We start from the raw sequence: 20378 nt of genomic DNA on the forward strand, positions 1-20378 counted from the left end.
TTGTGTGATATTGATATACACAACGAAGTTAATAAGTCTCAAAACACTCATGTCGAAATCGGTATAAATGTTAAATAACTTGTTTGACACGCCACACCTGCCCCCAAGTCATTGAGTTGGAGATGCTATGTTGCTCTTAGTTGTAATTACACGGGCTCAATCATCGTTTAATCGGGGCATTACAAGATATTGCTGTTTGGACTTTGTATCTAACTGATTGAATAAATACAATCCACTCGGTTTATATTTGTTAAAACGGAGCCCTAACAACCATGAAACATTCATGTATGGAATAGAATGGAATTCTTGTCTGGAACACAAGTAATTTAAAAAAAATATATGATATGATATATTTTTTATGTGTCCGCTTATAATAGTAAAAATATAAGGCAGAAGTTCTGTGTAATTTATTAGTATTATGTTCTCCTAAACTCTAATGATTTTGATTATATTGAACGTCCACGAGTATCCCACTTAAAATTGTGGATACAGACATATATGTGTACAAAATCAAACTTACATATTTACAGTCTCCTACGACTCTTTGATCCGAAAACGTCGAGTGTAAATAGCGCAGCTTATTATGCAAAAGACTGATCATCGTCGACATACTTGAGAGAGGCCTTTTGTCGCTGTCTCCGTGGAAATCTTTCGGCTGATATATCAGCATTATAATGAAGACACATAGCGCAAAAGAAAATTGTGCCACGTAAATCATGAATGTATTAAGCCTTCAACTGCATATAATGCAAAGCCACGTTGTCAGTTTTACTGTCAAAAAGCTCCAAGTAGCATCCCGGTGTCTAGAAGTTGGATGTTTGTCACAGTTTCCGATGCATGGGACACGTAAAGCCGTTATGATTGCATTGAAACTATGGTAGTGTTGAATTTCCGACACGTATTATGAGCGCGAGGCATTGGAGAGTGCACCTGTTCACAGTTCCTCGTAGTTGGCTTATCGCCGTGGCAGAAATCAGGCACAAAAAACCTTCACCATCATGCGTCGACAACTTAAAAAGACGCGGCAATCATCATTCAAATTTACAAAAAAGGGTTATTTCAAAAATGATATATTTTTATATATATTCATAATTATAACGTTACTATAATCTTTTAATAATAATATAATATATGTCTCTAAACATAAAACAGTATTTAAAATGTTCAATTTCCCGCCCTGTGTCTAATGGGGCTGCAGGCGAATAGAAAAAGGAAGCGGATGTTAGTTTACTTGTATAACGTCCTGTGCGCTTTATCATTTCAGTTAATATATATGAAACTCATTGCTAAATTTAAATGAAAAGCTTATATATTTTTTTCAAATATGTAGGTTTTCTTTTATATAAAACAGGCGCACCTGATGATCACAAGACTGTCTTGACTTGTAGACAGTGCGCCAAATTGGTAAATAAGATGTTATGTTTTTTGTGTATTGTTGCGTAACTGGCTCACTTCGTATTGTCGTGCATAGCCCGACAGACTTCGACAATCCTTATAAAATAAGTAGATATTTAATAAGAGTTACAAGCAGAAACATAAGACATACTCATTAGTTTCGGCGAGTTAAATCTTTTGAGATTAAAGGGAATAGAAAATTAATAATTGTTCATGTACATATGTATTTTTAAAGGTTAATTAGTAAACTAAACAAGACTAATATAATGCTGAAAAGTATGATGATTAAGCTATCGACGTAGTATTAACTCAATATTCTCTCGAAAGAGGCATTGGATCAATTTGCTATAATGGGATACCGACGTGAAACTGGTATCCCTCAGGAGTTCATACGTACTGCATACTATGCCAAAGTTATTGTTATCCAAGAAACCGCAAGCATATCATCTCGCTATAAAAGAGAAATAAATGTAGTTTTTACTGACGGTTAGGACGATTGATGAAATTGTGGGATTGATTTTTATGAGTTTAAATTTCTTATTGATTGATTCATTGAATTACCGAGTACCGGTTTTATAGGAAGAAACACTAGGACTAAGTATATAGAGTAGTGAAGTGTTAAAAGCGGATACTTAGTGCGAAACGACGCGTCTTTTTGTTGTTTCAAAAGTGCAATTCACTTATTAATTATTGACTACTACCTACTACCAAGTGGAAAACTACTACCGGGCTAATTTATTTTGGCTATTTTTGCGCGCTCCATCTGTCTTTTGTTTTATATGAGATTAACCTACCTCCCTATTTCGGTGCACACGGCATACATACAATCCCATACAATGTAAAACTTTATGAAACAATGAACGCTTTCCACACTCGTGCCCCGGAAGTTAGATAAACCAGTTCCGTCGTGCTCCTGATCTCCGGTATGCCAGGTCGCGGTTACATTGTATTGTATTATTGGATTGAGGGGTCTATCTCTTTGAGAGAAATTGCCATCGCCGAAATATACCTTAAGAATTTTACCATAAGACTATTATTTAAAGAAGTCATGAAAGTGACGCCTTATTTTGTCTGATTTAGCTTATACTTAGGAGTCGTGATGGCCCAGTGGTTAGAACGCGTGCATCTTAACCGATGATTGCTGGTTCAAACCCAGGCAAGCACTGCTGATTTATGTGCTTAATTTGTCTTTATAATTCATCTCGTACTCGGCGGTGAAGGAAAACATCGGGAAGAAACCTGCATGTGACAAATTTCATAGAAATTCTGCCACATGTGTATTCCACCAACCCGCATTGGAACAGCGTGGTGGAATATGTTCCAAACCTTCTTTACAGGCTGTTGTTGTTGTTGTTGTTTGGTAGCTTATACTTGCACCAACCTTAACCAGTGACTCAAACTGAACGGGAGGCCTTTGTTCATTTCTGGGTTATTTTAAGGCTGCTAAATTTCCATACATCCAATTCAATACAATCATTCTAAATGTGAAAAATGTCGTTTTCATAGATCGAATAATGGCTATCTCTCGTTATAAGGTACTGCTGTAGCAACTAAAACAAAAATTACAATAATTCATTAAGAATATACGATTATTTATAATCGAACCGAATATTTATAATTTAAACAGATTAAATTCAGTTTGAGCTTGGTGACGATTCGAGGCAATAAATTCGTCATCAGGTACCATTTTCAAATTCTGTTAGGTAATCATGACCATGTATATTAGTGACCGCACATATGACAGTATTAAATAGTGAGGGCCTGATTGCATCGTCGGATACGTAAACAACCGTAAACAGTATTAATTCCGGCTTTTGAAAACCTATAACCTAAAATGAAATAACTCATTATATCGCAATCTGGCGCGCCTATACAGTTGCGAGTATACGTAGTATTTTTATTTGATGAAAAAAAAATCTTGGTACAACTTATAGGTTTTGTTTTCCATTGGCTGAATAAAAGCTTGAGTTATTGAAATGAGTCGAGATGGCCCAGTGGTTAGAACCCGTGCATCTTAACCGATGATTGCGGGTTCAAACCCAGGCAAGCACCACTGATTCATGTGCTTAATTTGTTCTTATAATTTATATCGTGCTCAGCGGTGAAGGAAAACATCGTGAGGAAACCTGCATGTGACAAATTTCATGAGGGGAGGCCTTTAGCCCAGCAGTGGGAATTTACAGGCTGTTATTGTATTGAAATGCTTATCATTTGACTTCCTTTCAAGTGGCGCTGCGCTTAGTGCTTGTCGGAATCATATTATGATGTTGTTTATAAGGTTGGCTACCGAACTCAAACGTAGAAGTAGACGTATCTAATTTCAGGATTAATTACCTATGTATATAAAAAAAGTTTAATAATCAGGTAAAATGTGTTAGTTATTTGTATATTTTATTAAATTACATCTGTCGGTAAAGACTTAACGGAAATTAAATTTTTATAACAAATAGCTCAAATCAAACAATACGGTTTATCGTTTCAGTTAATTCAGCGAATCGATAACATATTAAAAATATTTATTTGAATGTTTTGTCGTGTATGACAATGATATTCTAATAAACAGATATGTTATACCCATACTAAACAGCAGAAAAAAGTGTGCCGCGCCGGGGACAGTTTGTTTTACATTTCGTTACAAGTAAAAATGATAGCTTGATAAAAACAATAAGCAAAAGGGATAACTAGATGTTTTAATTACGTAAAATGTATTATTACATAATTATGATGTATTATAACGTATTACTGGCATAATTATGATGAAAACGACTAAAGGCAAACGTCCCAATTAGGACGTTTTCTAGTTTTCAATTTTTGCGCGTTAATGACATATCTGTTTACTAGAACATCATTGGTGTATGAAATATTTTATTTATCAAGTAAAAGTTCGTCATATGAACGCAGTTGAAGGCCAACATCAACTAGGTACATTTTACTAATAAAATATCGATTCGTTGTTGTAATCTATTTTGTATGATAGCTAGAGATATGTATAAACAAATGAAAATATGTTTTATTTTATCACTTTTTTTTAAACTCAGGCAAGGGACTTTTATTTAATACAAAATATGTCAGTCTCATTGATCTATATCAATTCGTCTTATCTTATCCCCACTTTGTTGCAAGATTCACAACTAGTTGATTCTACTTTTCTCCTTAAATAAGCAACCTTCTTTGACGGCATGTGTCTAGAGCGGCATTAATATTCTTACTTAAAATTGAGTAAAATGACTATACTTAACTCGAAAACTCGATAATTCTTTTATAGAAATTGAACCAAGCCAACGCTTTACGAGAGTGTACCTTCAGTCTTTCCCGATAAGTCTGCCATCAAAGCGCCACACTTTGGTTCGGTTGGATTCGATTAGTGATTACAACCTTTTACCTAATATAACTAATTAGCATACACCGGTAATACATCCGAATATATATAAAGAAAACAGTTGTAGAGGAATAAGAGGACAATTTGTTTTAGGGGTTCTGCGTCACTACACACCGGTAACGCCAGGTCTCCCGGTTTCAACGGCCCCGAAGAAGAAGCGCCCCCGGGCCGGCCGTGGACAGGCAATAATGGTGGAGGTACCACGAACAGGACTGATCAGGGTGAATGGGGACAGAATAAAATGTATCGAAGGTAATACAGGTTTTGATTCAACGTTATTAAACATCAAGTCATTTATTTGCGCCATCCGTTTGAAACGACGAGTCTGTGCTGTACATTTTGTTTTAAATTTCCTGTTTCAGTCAACGGTTACAAAGTAGCTTGTTAATACATAATCATTGACAATTCGGACGGGCGCAATTTCCCTTTCGGTCGATTTGCTGAAAGATCGTGCATGGTATAAATTTTTCGTCCAAATTCCGATTAGTCTTTAGTCGCCCAGTCCATGGTAACAGGCTGATGTTATAATAATAAGGTCCTATAAAATATGGTGTATGATTTTCATCATCATCATTCAGCCAATCGCAGTCCTCTGCTGGACATAGACCACTTCAAAGTCGCGCCAAAGATCCTGGGTCACCGCCTACAGCATCCAGTCGGGCCTCGACGACTACATCAGGTCATCGGTCAACCTGGCTGGAAGGCGCCCTATGGTTTATATATTATTTTAATAAATTAAATTATTGCAATATTTTTTATCCGTTAGTCAGAATGCGATGTTTATTATTCTTAGGCGACATCCCAGTAACACGAATTGGCGACAAACATCACGCGACGAAGGGGGGGATGAATGGAGACATCAAGAGAATCCCAGAAATCGGTCTAACGTAGACAAGTGGGGTGAGTATGACATAATATTAAAAACTAAAGTCGATCGGATAAAGATATGCTTGAGCTTTTATTAACAAATAAATCGTACTGATATATCCAAGATATGTTATTGATCGAACTATTACAAATATATACGAAACCAATTCGTTTCTACAATGACTTATATTGATATACATTGGATGGAGGAGACTTGCACGGCTTACAGTGTAAACGACAGTTGCAAATGTATAGTGCTTCAAACTTTTGCCATCAACGTTTATATAATCGTGCTGTAAGTTAAAAGCTGCAGCAATAATAACGATGTTATTTGGGTTAGCGATTATTATTCAGCGAATATTGCGACTGACTTTATTTTATTTGTAATAAATGTATCGACGTAAATCGACGGCGACATTCAGTTCAATTATAAAATTTACGTCTTAGATCGAGATTGGAGCGAAAGACCTGTTCAGGATAGACCGCAGTCTTGGAACTCGAGCCGTCGGACGTGGATGGGCGACAATCAAAACAGCGAGGACAATCTACCGGAGTGGTGAGTTTGAGAAACAGTTGAGTCACTGCCGATTGACGAGTAGTGACTCCATACCTACTGAAAATCTAGGATAAGTATTAAAACGTGTAATCCATTTAAGTACAATATTCATTATATTGCTACTGCCTCGACGTGGAGTTACGAAGTTTTTAGTGAAATGATTTCAATTTTTATTTACTTCAAAGATCAGTATATTATCAGGGCCGTCGATAGTGCTGAAGCGGGTGCCGGCACGTTCGATTCCACGGGCGCCTTTCACGGTTACAGTAATGACGACTCAAATATACCCAAGAGCCAAGAAACGACCTATCGTAAGTCAAATAATAATAATCTTGATATGTAATGGACTAACTTAATATACAATAATACATTACATGGTCGTAGCTCTGACTCGCTCGCATACACACGGTAGTTTCGCAAGATCAAAAACGGCAGAGGAGGGCTCTGATGAGTGGTGGGCTTCAGAGAAGGCCAAGAAATTATCACCGAAAAGATTCGATGCAGGGGAACCCAAGTACAAGAAGGTAAGAAGATCATACTCTTGTAATCACTACAATTGCGTTTTGTTATATCTTCTATATATAGTGTATTTTTTTCTTTGTGCGTCAATCACGTGACGAGTACTGAAAGCATCGGCATGAGACTGGCTCGTCAGCGCGGAATCGTCTATCGATACTTATAGGTGTGATGTGACTATACTACGTAAGAACGTAGTCATTAAAAAAAGCTATGATGTTATTGTAATCGTGGTCAAGTTTTTAAACTTCTATATATAGTCGGCATTCATTTGATTACAACAACAACAACAGCCTGTAAATTCCCACTGCTGGGCTAAAGGCCTCTTCTCCCTTTGAGGAGAAGGTTTGGAACATATTCCACCACGCTGTTCCAATGCGGGTTGGTGGAATACACATGTGGCACCTAACATATGAAATTTGTCACATGCAGGTTTCCTCACGATGTTTTCCTTCACCGCTGATCACGAGATGAATTATAAAGACAAATTAAACACATGAATCAGCGGTGCTTGCCTGGGTTTGAAGCCGTAATCATCGGTTAAGATGCACGCGTTCTAACCACTGGGCCATCTCGGCTCATTTGATTACAAAGCATAATTTTATGAGTTCTGTTGTTCGCAGTCTTTAAGCACGGGGTCGAACGAAGCAACGGCAAGCTCGAGTACAAATCAAGGAACCACAAATATAGACGATGTCCAAGAAATATCAGAGAAAATAGAGAATTCACGTAGCGACGCCGACAGCAGCGCCCACAACAACACGGATGAAAGTAAAGAGAACGTTATGAGACAGAAGTTCTCGGAGAGCAAGACCTTCGACGCGCTGATGAGGTCGGACATAGACTTCGCGGAGAACAACGACGACATGAGTAACTTCCAGTCGGTCATGATCACGCCGAATAACAGCCTCCGCCAGAAGCACCAGAACATCGTCACGTCCGGCGCCGACCCGGCTGTCATGCAGCCGTCCGGCTCCGGCCTGCTGCACATACTGCACGGCATCCCCATGAGCGCCAAGACCACAGAGAAGTAAATACATATCAAACCTAAATTACCGAACATTGTATTTCAATAGCTTACTACAAGTACCTATTTCTTTCCAGTGAAGCCACCCAGACTTCCGAGGACAAAATAGTCGAAGAACTGATTGACATGACACTCGAGGACCCGACCCTGCCGCCGAACCTGCAAGCCAATACGGCCAACACGATGCTGATCCATCCCATCCCCAACGCCACGCCCGGGATGCAACTACGAATTCCGAACCCTGCGATGCAATCCCATGCTCTGTCTATGAATACGGCTTCGTTACCGACCTCAGCCATGCAAGCTCCAAACATACAAAATGTCGGCATACAAAATTCAGCTCTGAACTCCTCCCTAGGGCTTCCTATCGGTCCGCCCGGAAACAATGGTATGGTTTTACCATTGCCGCTCCCGCCGGTTATGCAAAACACGCAAATAAATGCTATAAATACAGGTATACAGCCGAGAACAGTGATGGGTAGCTTCCAACCCAACAACGGCATACCAGTGATACCCGCGCCCAATGTCGCCAATAACACGCTGTTCATGGCCCAGAACAACGCACCGGTAAGCACTTGCGATGTTATTAATCCAATACTCAACTTATATATTTATATTTGAAGGATGATTGATCACCATTCATTGGCCACGAAAGGTAGCATCTATAGTGACCGAAAGTCAATTTTGGCAAAATGCACATGGAGGTTTCATTAGAACTAGACTATATTGGTTAGAGCGATACACGCGTCATCCACCCATCGTAAAGTAAATAATTCGAAGAGTTATTGTTATATTTTTGGTGTCTAACGCTAGACTTATGGTCCGGCACATAGACTAAACCTCGTAGGCATTCCCAAGGATGGTTGTTTTGCCCAGACCGGAGTGAAGAGTCGATGAGACGCGAAAGCTATTATTGTCCGATGTGCTTACCATTATAGTTTGTTTGCGTTAAGAATGCAGTGAGTTGTCATTGTTTACCGGTCTTACTCCGCCCCCTGACCAATCAAATCTTTTTAACAGAAGGGTAAAGGTGTTTGTATATTTGTGTTAAAATTCCAACTCGAAATTAAGTCATTAATATTTTAATCACTATTACTAGTGTCGTCGTTAGAGTTTATAATAAAATAATTTTCTGCAGCGACTTCCATAACATTATCTAAATCCCACATGGCAATTTCTTCTTGTAAGACAAACAAACAAATTGGTGTGGTATTCATTTTTTAATAAATATCACTTAATAATAATAAAAAAAAAATAATTTAAATTATAAAAATATCAATTAATAATTATTTAAATCCACAACCGTTTCATTCGAACTTATGTCTTCCCTGTTCAATGTGAACTTGACTTTGTAATTTGATAAGATTTGATATGTCAAAGGGGCCAGTTAATAATGACAACTCATTGCATTCTTAACGCGAACAGACTATAAGTTTAATTTAAACGGATCTTCCGACACCCTCTATTCGAAGCCACTAATATTTTTACCGACGTCCACTTATCAGAATTGTATTTGTTCACAACAGCTGTCATCGTCGAACGATATGCCGATGTCAAATCACGGCGGTCAGAACAACCTGTTCCCCATTCACGGGATACAACACACAACCTCTCAAAGTTTCGGCTCCATATATAGCAATATAATGCAGACCCCGACGCCCCAAGGCACGCCCAACGCTCCGAACCTCGCAGACCAGTGGTATTACGAAGATCCTAAAGTGAGTATAACATCGCATCATTAATTCTTTGCATTGTTATAAGTTTAGTATTCAAATGCAAGCGAAATTTAGTTCGAGCTGAGATTTAGTGTCACAATTATTGCACCGATTTTGGTGTGGTTTTCAATATTGTTATATTTGGTGCTCAGCCTCTGGATGACAATCTGGTAAGTTTTACAAGATAAGGTTAGGAATATGTACCTTAACGTAGGAGCATTTCAAGGGACTATTGCGATTTATGACTTTTTGTCCCACACTTAAAAGTTTCGTGATAATGCTTTTATACTATTAAATATTACGAAGCGACTTTTTGAAGTAATTATTTCGAGTGACGGGTTCGCCCGTTATTATTCTGGTAGAATTTTTTTTTTAGAAATCGGAAAAGAGAGTTTATTTGCAAAGAACTTTCTGGATAACCATAGCTAAAAATGCTAAACGAGTGAATGGATGTAATTTTCGTAAGCAGCGAATTTTATTTCAAGCGTGATTTATCTTAAGCAGCGAGATAGAATTGCTGGCGTAATAAATATATCATTAGAAATATGTATATTATTCTAAGTAATATAGCTACGCGGACTGAGAAATGTACCTGATATTAAGTGGCCTTTACTGCCCATAAATAATGAAGTAGATAAAAATATTTACGTTACATAGCTAATGCGTTACCAACCTTAGGAAAGAAGATGGTAGGCTTCTTGTTCCACTAGTTACAACATTACTTATTACTATTTGGTAATACCTGTTGACTTCCACGCAGATATAATTAATTAAATAATTGTATTTTACTAACATGATTTTGTATTTTTAAATGTTAAAAAAGAGTAACTACTGAGTTTCTTGCCGTTTCTTCTCGGTAGAAACTACTTTCCGAACCGTTTTGGTAGCTTCACTTGGTTGTAAAATGACGATTCAAAAGTCCTTGTAAAAGCCTACTTGAATAAAGTTTATATTGTTTGATTTGATTGTATAAAAAGTAAGGAGTGTTCAATCAGAAGGTTTAACATAAGCCCTATCACCAAGAAATCATGTATTAAGGCATCGGATTTAATTCTCGTATAAAATAATTAAAATAAATCAGCATATACGGAGTTCAAATCCCGCTATATTTAAATATTTACGGATAGGGTAGCGAAAGAATATATTTTGTGTGTATGAAATGTTTTCGAGTGATTTCTTCTCTATTAAATTATTTTTGCGCTTTCAGAAACTTTCCGTGACTTGTGTTATTTATAGTCGTTTTTTAAAGAATAAAATTTCTTGCAGAAAATCATCCAAGGGCCGTTCTCCTCGAAGGATATGTACAACTGGTACCGTGCTGGCTTCTTCAGTCCAAGCCTGATGGTGCGTCGGGCCTACGAACCCCACATGCGACCACTCGGCTCGTACGGCCCGGTACCGTTCGCACAAATGGTAAGTTCCAACCAACTTCGGTTATTTATTAACCATTGTTGCACGAACATAATTATATATTGTCGCTATCAACGTCGCAAAGTATTGTTTTTGTGTATTACACGAACTTCTATAAACGTCTTGATTAATATTAAAATACTAAATACGTGTGTGTTTTGGATGTTTGTACTGTTGGAAGAAAAAATGAATAATCGAAAACAGTCCGTACGGCTGTGGATGAATGCTATCGAATCGTAGGCTCTTTGCCACGAAAATCTATCTTTGTTGTTTCTTTGTTCGATCTTGTCTTAGCTATATTTAATTATTTATAAATAATTTTATTTCAAAAATCCATATTAATTATTGGAGCACGCCTAGAAATCGCATATGAATATAACTCAGACAGGTAACGAACTCATAATCAGAGACATCAATTTTAATATACCAAATGTTACTCGTAAACTTCGTAGGCATTTTCGCCACCGGATTCCACAAGACCGTTATGTATACGTATTCAGATGATGGTAAGTGTTCACCATGCCCATAGACACGACCGCTGTGAGGTATGTTATTGATTCGTACAGCGGTAACCCTTCGCCGACCATGAGATCGAAGTGATAATGTCGCTTGTGCCTGTAATTACACTGATGTATTGATGTTATGCGGTAGAATAAGATGGAACCTACCTACCGAACTACCGTTACTTGTACATTCGTCCCTGCAGAAACACACCAATGTGTCGACATTGGTGTGTTTCTGCAGGGATATGTAGTCATAATATAGAAATCTGTGGACGTTTGATACGAAATAGACCAGTTAACGCCCTTTACATATTGTTTTGAAATATAGTAAAAATTGAATCAAGCTAACAACCTACAGTGTAATGGTGATAAATGATTCAAAGTGGCTGACTATCAGGTCTTACCTGAATAATGAACCCCACAATAATGGCTATGGTAAGCTTGTATTGGCAGATCACAATCGGTTGGCATGTTAGTCTGAATTGCTTTGGGGATAAGTCTAATATGTGACTCTTGGCATTTTTGTTAGCTGATAATCATTCACCTCATGATTGGATATAAATGAAAACTGTGTCATGAGATTTTGCCACGTGTATATATACTAAATCACACAGGGCCTTAGTTAAATTTACTGACATTACTACCTTCCCCTCAAAATGTAGATGATTTATTTTTCAAGCGATGAGCCATTAATAGACCTTAATTTTCCTTTACTGTATTAACTTGGAGGTAAGGCCAGACGGGTCAGCCAGTGTAACTATAGGTACAAGGGATATAAGCATATTTCCAATGGTTGATTACGAATTGGAAATGCAAGGGACGGCTAATATTAATTTCTGTATGCCCCAATACTAGCGAATACTTTAATTTCAGGATGTTCTCTCTCCATTCCCTATGTCTGGGTTCGAATCTAGACCCCAAGGGTACGATATGCTTAACCAACAACCGGGCCTCGGAATCGAAGTAAGTACATTTCGCTTTATTAATATATTGATAGCTGTAGTGAGCATCTCGGGTGTTTTAAAATTATATCTAAAAATTCTCGCGCTTGTATTCCAAGCAACGGAGACTGACTATATATTTGTAATGAAGAGAAATACTCGAAATAGGAAGCAGTCGCCTTGTGGTTGCGGATTTCGAAATTTAGTTTACCCGCACATCGGTCAGAAGCAAAAGACATAACCTACCCCAACGTATAGGGTTTGAATATTTTAATCGATACACAGGGGTGCCTGAAAACTTGGCAACAATTATTGTCAAATCCACTCCGTTAATCTACAAGATGAAGTGCGAATAATTCAATGCTATACATCCTCTAACGATGAACACTCGTGTAGTGATGTAGTAATGTTGGGGGTCATATCAACAGCCGTAGTATTTGATAAACACCAAAATTTTACTCTCTATGAAGTTGGCATTTCTTAAACCGTCACCTTATTATACTATTCAACGTATATATAAAACATATAAAATTACACGACGGTATTGGACCAACTTGTTACATTATCAAGTATGATTCTTGCTTATTTGTTTGTTTGCAACACTTGAAATTCTCCAGTCCCAACAATTGTGATACCGAAAACTTTTGACGCTATCACCTGTTGTATTTTTGTGATGACGACGCAGTTTAGAAAATACACCTACCTGATCTGCTCATAAATATATTATAGTATAACATGCATATATTTAGCAAGCTAATTTCATAGTTTTCAATGACATATTACACATTACCTTACAATAAAATTGATGTTAATTTAATACTTTAAAACTAATAATTTTATGAATCCACCGTGATCTTTTATAACTTGGTCCTCGATTTAGACGTATCGTATATTGTTTTGTACTAAGCTTAACGCTTATGTATAGGAATTAGCGATTGTTGAGTAGATACGAGGGGAGGTTCAAAACTGCTGAATGAATGCGAAGGGCTCACCCCTTTCCCTCAATAGGGGCACTTAGCTCGTACTATCGTCATTGGGAACTCACACTTAGTATTTAAAGTATATATAACATGCCACACACTATAACTCCGTAACTTATATCGTTTAAGAATCAAGTTAAAGGTAAAATAGTTATTGGATTTTATATTTTCATTCGATTTATTTTCGGACTTCCTCTCGTAACAACAAAAAGCTTAATAGAATCATGTAATCATAATCATGAGATAAGCTTTTTTACACTATTCAATATTTTTCTGCTAAGCTAATAATAGTTAGTTTACACAGTTTTTATTTATATATTAGACCAGTTCGCTTTCATAACGTTTCAACTGATAATTTAGCAATATTTTGTGCACACCCTGAGCCCCATTCCAAACTTATTTTTACAAGAGGATTTTACGATTTTCATGAATTATAAAACGTGTATTTCTCTTTAATTTTCAATACTTACTCATTTTTGCACACCTAAAAATAATACTATGTATTTGCGAAACAAGTAATCTTCATTGTGATTAGAAGCTCAGGTTTGATGCGAGCTTAAATAATTTGAAACGTCAAAGGGCACCTTTGACAGAGCCTTTGGAGGATAGCAGAGGATATTGCAATTTTGTATTCGATTGAACCATTCGACAGACTGACTAGGACAGATTGGATCTTTTGATGATGGGTTTTGTGATTTACAAATTTGTCTTGGGGCTAAATCGAAACGTACGCGCCTGATAGGGACTCGTAATTTGCCGAACGAAGAGCCTTTAAATACTGAAGGAAAATCTGTACTTTAATTGCAACTTTTTAGACTTGTGAAAATCTCTTTGCTCATCACCAAGTTTGTTTGTATTTATATGTCCAGTAATAATTGACTGTGTAAGTCAAATTTTGTTTACTTTAATTAATTTTTTCCGATGCGATTAACTTTGTTTCTCCATTAATAATTGTTCTTTAATGAAGCTGTGCATTAGACATCGCAACAACAGAGTTGTCAATGTCCTTGCCACAATAGAGTGCGTGTTTATTTTTGTAACTTCGGTGAATTTACTCGACCGTCCTTTATGCATGCGTCCATCATCATATAAACAATACACGATCGTTACAATTTAATTCAGTTTCATCATGGTACGACCTAATCTATATAGGTATATAAAATAACAGGTCCTGACTGATTCATCATAGCCGACCGTTAAATATTAAAGTTAGGGCTATGAAATTTTGGGTGAAATAGGGTTTAAAAATTCAGGTGATATAATCAATTTCCGAAGCAAAGTCGCGACAAACAGCTTGTGTTATATGTACTGTATTTATTAAAGTCTACTGCAGAGAGTAGAGTCTAAATAATTATATGTTGTGTAATTTACGTTTGAATTTACGTTTGAAATTGGCATTTAACAGTCTCCATTATCGCTTTGAAAGCGTACCAGCTCACCGCAGACAGATATTTAGTTTGGTGGCTGTCAGTACATAGGTGACGTTTGAAAGGGGGTATGTTGTGTTATGAACTTTGGTAAATAGCAAGTGCACCAAGTGAATGCATGGATGCCTTGGTCCTTTGATCTGTAAACGTCTCTGCAAAGCAAATACGATTCGAGTTTATGCTTCTGACTTAGTTCAGATTAAACTATCAAAATGATGGCTCGGTTACCGCGTCGATACGATTGCCTCGACTCGACAGAATACTGAAACTAATTTCAACTTCTGTGACTCGGCTCGGATCGTTATTTCATCCTAATAGTCTTGTTTGAATAACTTTTCTTTTAATAAATTGCGAATAAATAAAACATATAAATATATCTGAGCCGAGATGACCAGTGGTTAGAACACGTGCATCATAACCGATGATTGCGGGTTCAAACCCAGACAGGCACCACGGATTATTCATGTGCTTAATTTGTGTTATAATTCATCTCGTGCTCGGCGGTGAAGGAAAAAATCGTGAGGAAACCTGCAAGTGTCTAATTTTAAAGAAATTCTGACACATGTGTATTCAACCAACCTACATTGGAATATCATGGTGGAATATGTTCCAAACCTTCTCCTGAGAGGAGAGAAGGCCTTAGCACAGCAATGGGAATTTTACAGGCTGTTGTTGTTGTTGTATAAATATATCTGAAAATGTTTGAAAAATGATAGGTGTTTTTCCGTTTATCGAATCTCGCACCCTATTCGAATTTCACCCGGGAAGAGTAATGTAATTTTTGCGCACTATGCACGAAGGTAGGACACAGTACCATAACAAATTCTGGTATTATTTATTGATTCTTAACATCGACTTATACCATTAAAACTGTTTTAAGTGATTATATATGTTCTGTATCACAAGGTATATTACTGTAATCGACTAAATACTGAAGAAGATGCTAACATTTTCAGACACAGAACACATGTGTTGCGTATTTCAACGTGGTCGTCGAATTTGTATTTAAGTGTGCCTTAATACATTGAGTTTACACGTTTTAGGTAGCGTTTAGTAGCTATGTCATTATGGCATCAGACACTGTAACGCCAGTTCAAGCTCCTCCGCCATTCCCTGGCCAACTGATGGTAATCAATTTAGAAAAGAATTGCTTATCTTGACCATTTCTTGCGATTGACTATTTTCTTTTGCAAGCCCCACTTTACCCAAGTCCTTCCCTTTCTGAGTATCACCTTGAGTTAATTTCTGTAAGGGAGACCAGTGATGTTTGCAATATTCTGGGATCGCTGATGAAACTTAAGGACATGGTATAATCAGTCTGCGTTATCTGCACCTGCCTCGGTTGCTTTCTTTCGAGCCAATGCCCCCTTTTATTTACTTCCTCGCGTGGACCTGCATCGATCGACTTTAACGGCAAACACTGGCTGGATTTGTTCACAATTGAGACTTCAATCCGGCATCGCGGGTCTCCGCTACGGGTCCACCCTTACTTCACCCAGTCTGCTTTATTTTGAAAAGTTACTGTTCTACAATGTTTCGTTTGCAGTTTTATTGTAATGTGTTTGACGTATTTTAGGAGCAACAAAATATTATTAGCACTAATACGCGAGTGGAACAGATCGAATTCGGAATCCACGCTCAACGCATAGAGCAACACCAGATGGTATCTACATGTAACGATTATTGCTGTTTCATTTTATGCGCTGCCGATTGTTGTCACTCATTAGCTGTCACTTTTTGTTTTATTTGCGGTTTGTGTTCAGTGAGCCAGTATCGAGAGAGCTTCGTTCTTTTATGTTCTTTGCTTGAATTTGATATATATTTCCGAAACGGTTTTCTTCGGGAGGTTTTTTTGTTTTATGATCGATACGTCTACTATCTACTGAATCGTCGCTGACCTCATTGCCCAACCAAACCTTCAGAGTATTGAGACAAAGCGTTGTTCATTGAGTTTTGTAGTGCATTGATTGACGTAACGCAGTTCATGTTTTGGTCGCTTTAAATGTTCAGCATCAGACGCCGACGATAACGTTACGTAGATGTTCTTATAGTTTTGCGTTTTTCAGGATTCGCTGTGGGGCCAGCCGGGGCCGTCGCAGGATCTGATGTGGATGCAGCAGACTATTAATGCAAGGAACGAGAGCAGCGTCAACAACTTGCCAATGTTTTTCTGGGACCCGCAGGTAGGTTCCCGCTTTACGTTCGTCTTAATACTTTTTATTTCTTTTTTGTTTAACAATATACGGCACTACTGTTTGAAATTCGTTATATTGTTTTAGAATAAAAAACATTCACACCGCTGTTTTATTTGAAAAACTGACGATGTGTAATTGTTTTGTCTGTCTGATGCCTAAAAATATTTTATTTTGAATAAAGTTAAAGACTGATGCAAAATCACATAAAATTATGGGCTTAAAATTTTAACGAGCACACTACACAATAAAACCGCTATGTTAAAGTTTATATAATTTTTAAGTTGAAAATAACCCAAGTCGACGATTGTCTAACAATTTGATACACTAACCGAATTAAACAATTAAAAAATTGTTATAACATATTTAATATATGAACATAAATTTTTTAAAGTACTTTACTTTTTTCTATAATATCGCACATAAATGATGGTTCAAAAACAAGGTTCACGAGGCACATTCAAGTATAAATATATATAATTCGTCGTATTGATACAATCTGGTTTTTTTATCTTTTTCTTTCTGCCGTTTATTCCAAATTTTGATCATTTTTATAATATAACGAATTTGAAACAGTACCTTGCTATTTTTCACTTGCATATCTATAAAGGGATTGCGCTGATAATAAAATCAATGTATGAAAATTTTCAACACGTTAGTTTAAGCAGTATATAGTACACTCACTGATTTTAATATCAGCGTAACATCTTTATAGTAAATTAGCATGGAAATCGATGTCTTTGAATATTAATAAAATCTTTGAAAGATAATATTATACGTGTCTCTTGCAAAAACACCGATTTTCATATAACAGAACGCTTCCCACAACTAAAAGGAATCATGAACAACATTGAACATTGCAAATTAACTTATCATAAATGTTTAGAGATTGGATACAATGTAGCTAATAGTGGTACGATTGCCTGAAACCTTAGTTAACCCTTACGATGTGTAGACCTAGTACCTCTTAATGTGCAGCCTCCTTCATACAGACATGAATCATACAATTAACAGCGGCTAATTCGACGATACCTAACCCAACCTAACCCAACGACCTAACGGAGATTACACCGGGGTGCCTTATCCAAGTAGGCTCTTAAACTATAAGCGCTTCGAAATATCTCACTTGCTGAATAAACGTATACAAATCCGGGCCGATCGAAACGTGTCCCTTTTATACGATTATATTTATCTTGCGTGAAAATCAATGATCATTTAATTGATTTTGTAAATAAAAAAAAATGCATGACTCATGTTTTGTTGACGTTACAAAAGTATGAGATAGGAAAAATATTTAGTTATTTTATTAATTTGAAACCGTTTATTAAAAGATAATCTTACAAATTTCAAGTTTTGAATAATTTTTGTAGTAGACATTCTAGTAACAAATTGAAAATAATTGATACAATTCTGTACTAGGTAACTGTAGCTGTGAAAAATAGTATTTTCTGTTAGGCAAGAATATTATTTATAAATGAAATTTTGCTTAAACTTTTGACCCCGGTTACAATAATAACACGACCGGCCCTCCTTCGCACGGGAGCAATTTATTAATAAAGAAAATTATATCATAGTAATATAATTTATACCTTATAGTACTCGTGGATGATGTAGCTTCCCCGCTGAAAAAACTTTTAGGCTCGGCTCGGAAAATAAAGTGAACTCATATTATCTCTTTGTAATATTTGTGTATTGTATACGAAATTGCAAATGAAATTCATATAAAGCTCTATGTAGCTTATCCTACAATAATCGACTAGAATTGGTCATCGACTAGACTAGTCACGTGATGCCAAATGAAAGTTGCAGATGTGCTTTATAGAGATGAATAATAATATAAAGACCTTTTTTAAATGCGTTACTGTGTTTGGTGCACTTACTTAATTGTTTAGTATATTATCACACCAAATTATTATATATGTATATTTATTTAATATAGTATACACAATATTGGATAGTAATAATAAATTAAATGTTTAGTTTGAGAGTTCAATTCAATTGGTATTACATAATTACAAATGTGAAACTAGTTTTTCAATAAATTCGTTTGATATCAAACGCCAGACCGCACGTTTCGATGCAGGATTCAATAAACAGACTTCAGTTAAACTGAAATTCGGCTAAAACCTCCGAGGCACGCGGGCGCATTGATTTTTCGTCCGGTGTCCGTCAGCTCGAAAAAATGATATGTAAAAGTAACAAAGGTTTTCCGCAAGCCCTGATATTTGCGACGTGTGACGTTTCGTTTGAAAATTGACACGGATAACTTTGTTCGTGTTATAGTTTGCAATGCCACGTACAGTTTGTATTTCTATGTGTGTGTTTAATCACAAAAATAGATCATAGATGTGGGCAATCGCAAGTTAAAAGTCCCACTTATACATTATCTAAAAACCTACTTTCCCGGTTGAACTATTTGTGTTATCTATATTTATCTATAACTACCGTTTTATATTCGTTATGAAAAGCAGTTCAACGGAGAAATAAAACGATTGAATGTAACGAGATGCAATCTCTGTTATTGTTTAACTTAGCGGGGAGTTAACTGTATAATTGACTAATTCTCACTTAGGCGTAGCGCTCGCCCGGTAACTCCAATACCCTGCCTTATGTTACACGCCTTAGGGTTCAAAATACAATTAGGTATTTCGTTCAATTTGCAGCAAACATCTTACATTACGTTACGTAGTTTATTGGAAATAAAACAAATTCATTTGTTCTCAATTGAATGGTTCGCGAGGATTTTCAGTTGTATTGAAAACATCTGTATTTATTTATATCATAGGTTTCTCAATATAATAAAGTCCAGGAACGTAAGCATCGCACTCGATGTTGTTATTGGATATTGAGAAATGCCTTAATAAAGAAAATACTCAACAATGTGCGGGCTATGCACAGAGTTTCAATTTTCTCCGTGTCAATCAACTATTGTTACCTTTGTCGAGATATTCCAATTTTATATTATCTTGGCAGTTTAAAATAGTGTGTAAGTTACCAATTAAATAATAAAAAAAATACATTATAGTTTTTTTTAGAAAGTATATAAATTGTTCTTCATGAATTTCAACAATTCTGAAACAACGGCTTATTAGCAATATCTGTAATTGAACTCTGAATAGATTAAATACGCGACTAGTACAAGTAGTACGGCTTATGAACAAGACGGAATAATGTAATGAAGATTGTTTGTTGAACTACATAAACTATAGAGTATATAATTCCTCGCTGTGATATTTGACACATTTCAATAAACCGAACGAAATTTGGGAATCTTTGAATGAATACGTTTGGCTTTGCATGGTTTGTTAATCTTCGGCTTTCTGTATTGTATCTCCACGACCGTCAGTTTTTAAGAAAAAAATATATTTATAATATACGTGCTTGATTTTTGACTAGCTTTGGATCGTTTCAATTGCGTTTTGAGTTTCGAATGTTTAAAGATAAAAGATTACAATTTAACTGACAATATT

General features: G+C 36.4%; 1 protein-coding gene across 6 annotated transcripts in view; it reads left to right on the forward strand.

Annotated features, from left to right (window-relative positions):
• LOC124543001 (GRB10-interacting GYF protein 2) overlaps window positions 1-20378 on the forward strand; it is a 58192-nt gene that overhangs the window by 14931 nt on the left and 22883 nt on the right. For 5 of the 6 annotated variants that reach the window (XM_047120979.1, XM_047120981.1, XM_047120983.1 and 2 more), the window contains exons 5-16: window positions 4868-5026; window positions 5353-5487; window positions 5568-5674; window positions 6089-6197; window positions 6399-6508; window positions 6582-6721; window positions 7337-7743; window positions 7818-8307; window positions 9267-9458; window positions 10722-10868; window positions 12242-12331; window positions 16783-16899. In XM_047120979.1, coding sequence (XP_046976935.1) covers window positions 4868-5026; window positions 5353-5487; window positions 5568-5674; window positions 6089-6197; window positions 6399-6508; window positions 6582-6721; window positions 7337-7743; window positions 7818-8307; window positions 9267-9458; window positions 10722-10868; window positions 12242-12331; window positions 16783-16899 — 2203 coding nt within the window. The remainder of the gene's footprint in view (window positions 1-4867; window positions 5027-5352; window positions 5488-5567; window positions 5675-6088; window positions 6198-6398; window positions 6509-6581; window positions 6722-7336; window positions 7744-7817; window positions 8308-9266; window positions 9459-10721; window positions 10869-12241; window positions 12332-16782; window positions 16900-20378) is intronic. The other variant, XM_047120984.1, reaches the window with a different exon arrangement.

The sequence above is a fragment of the Vanessa cardui genome, chromosome Z (assembly GCF_905220365.1).
Source record: "Vanessa cardui chromosome Z, ilVanCard2.1, whole genome shotgun sequence".
NCBI lineage: Eukaryota > Metazoa > Arthropoda > Insecta > Lepidoptera > Nymphalidae > Vanessa > Vanessa cardui.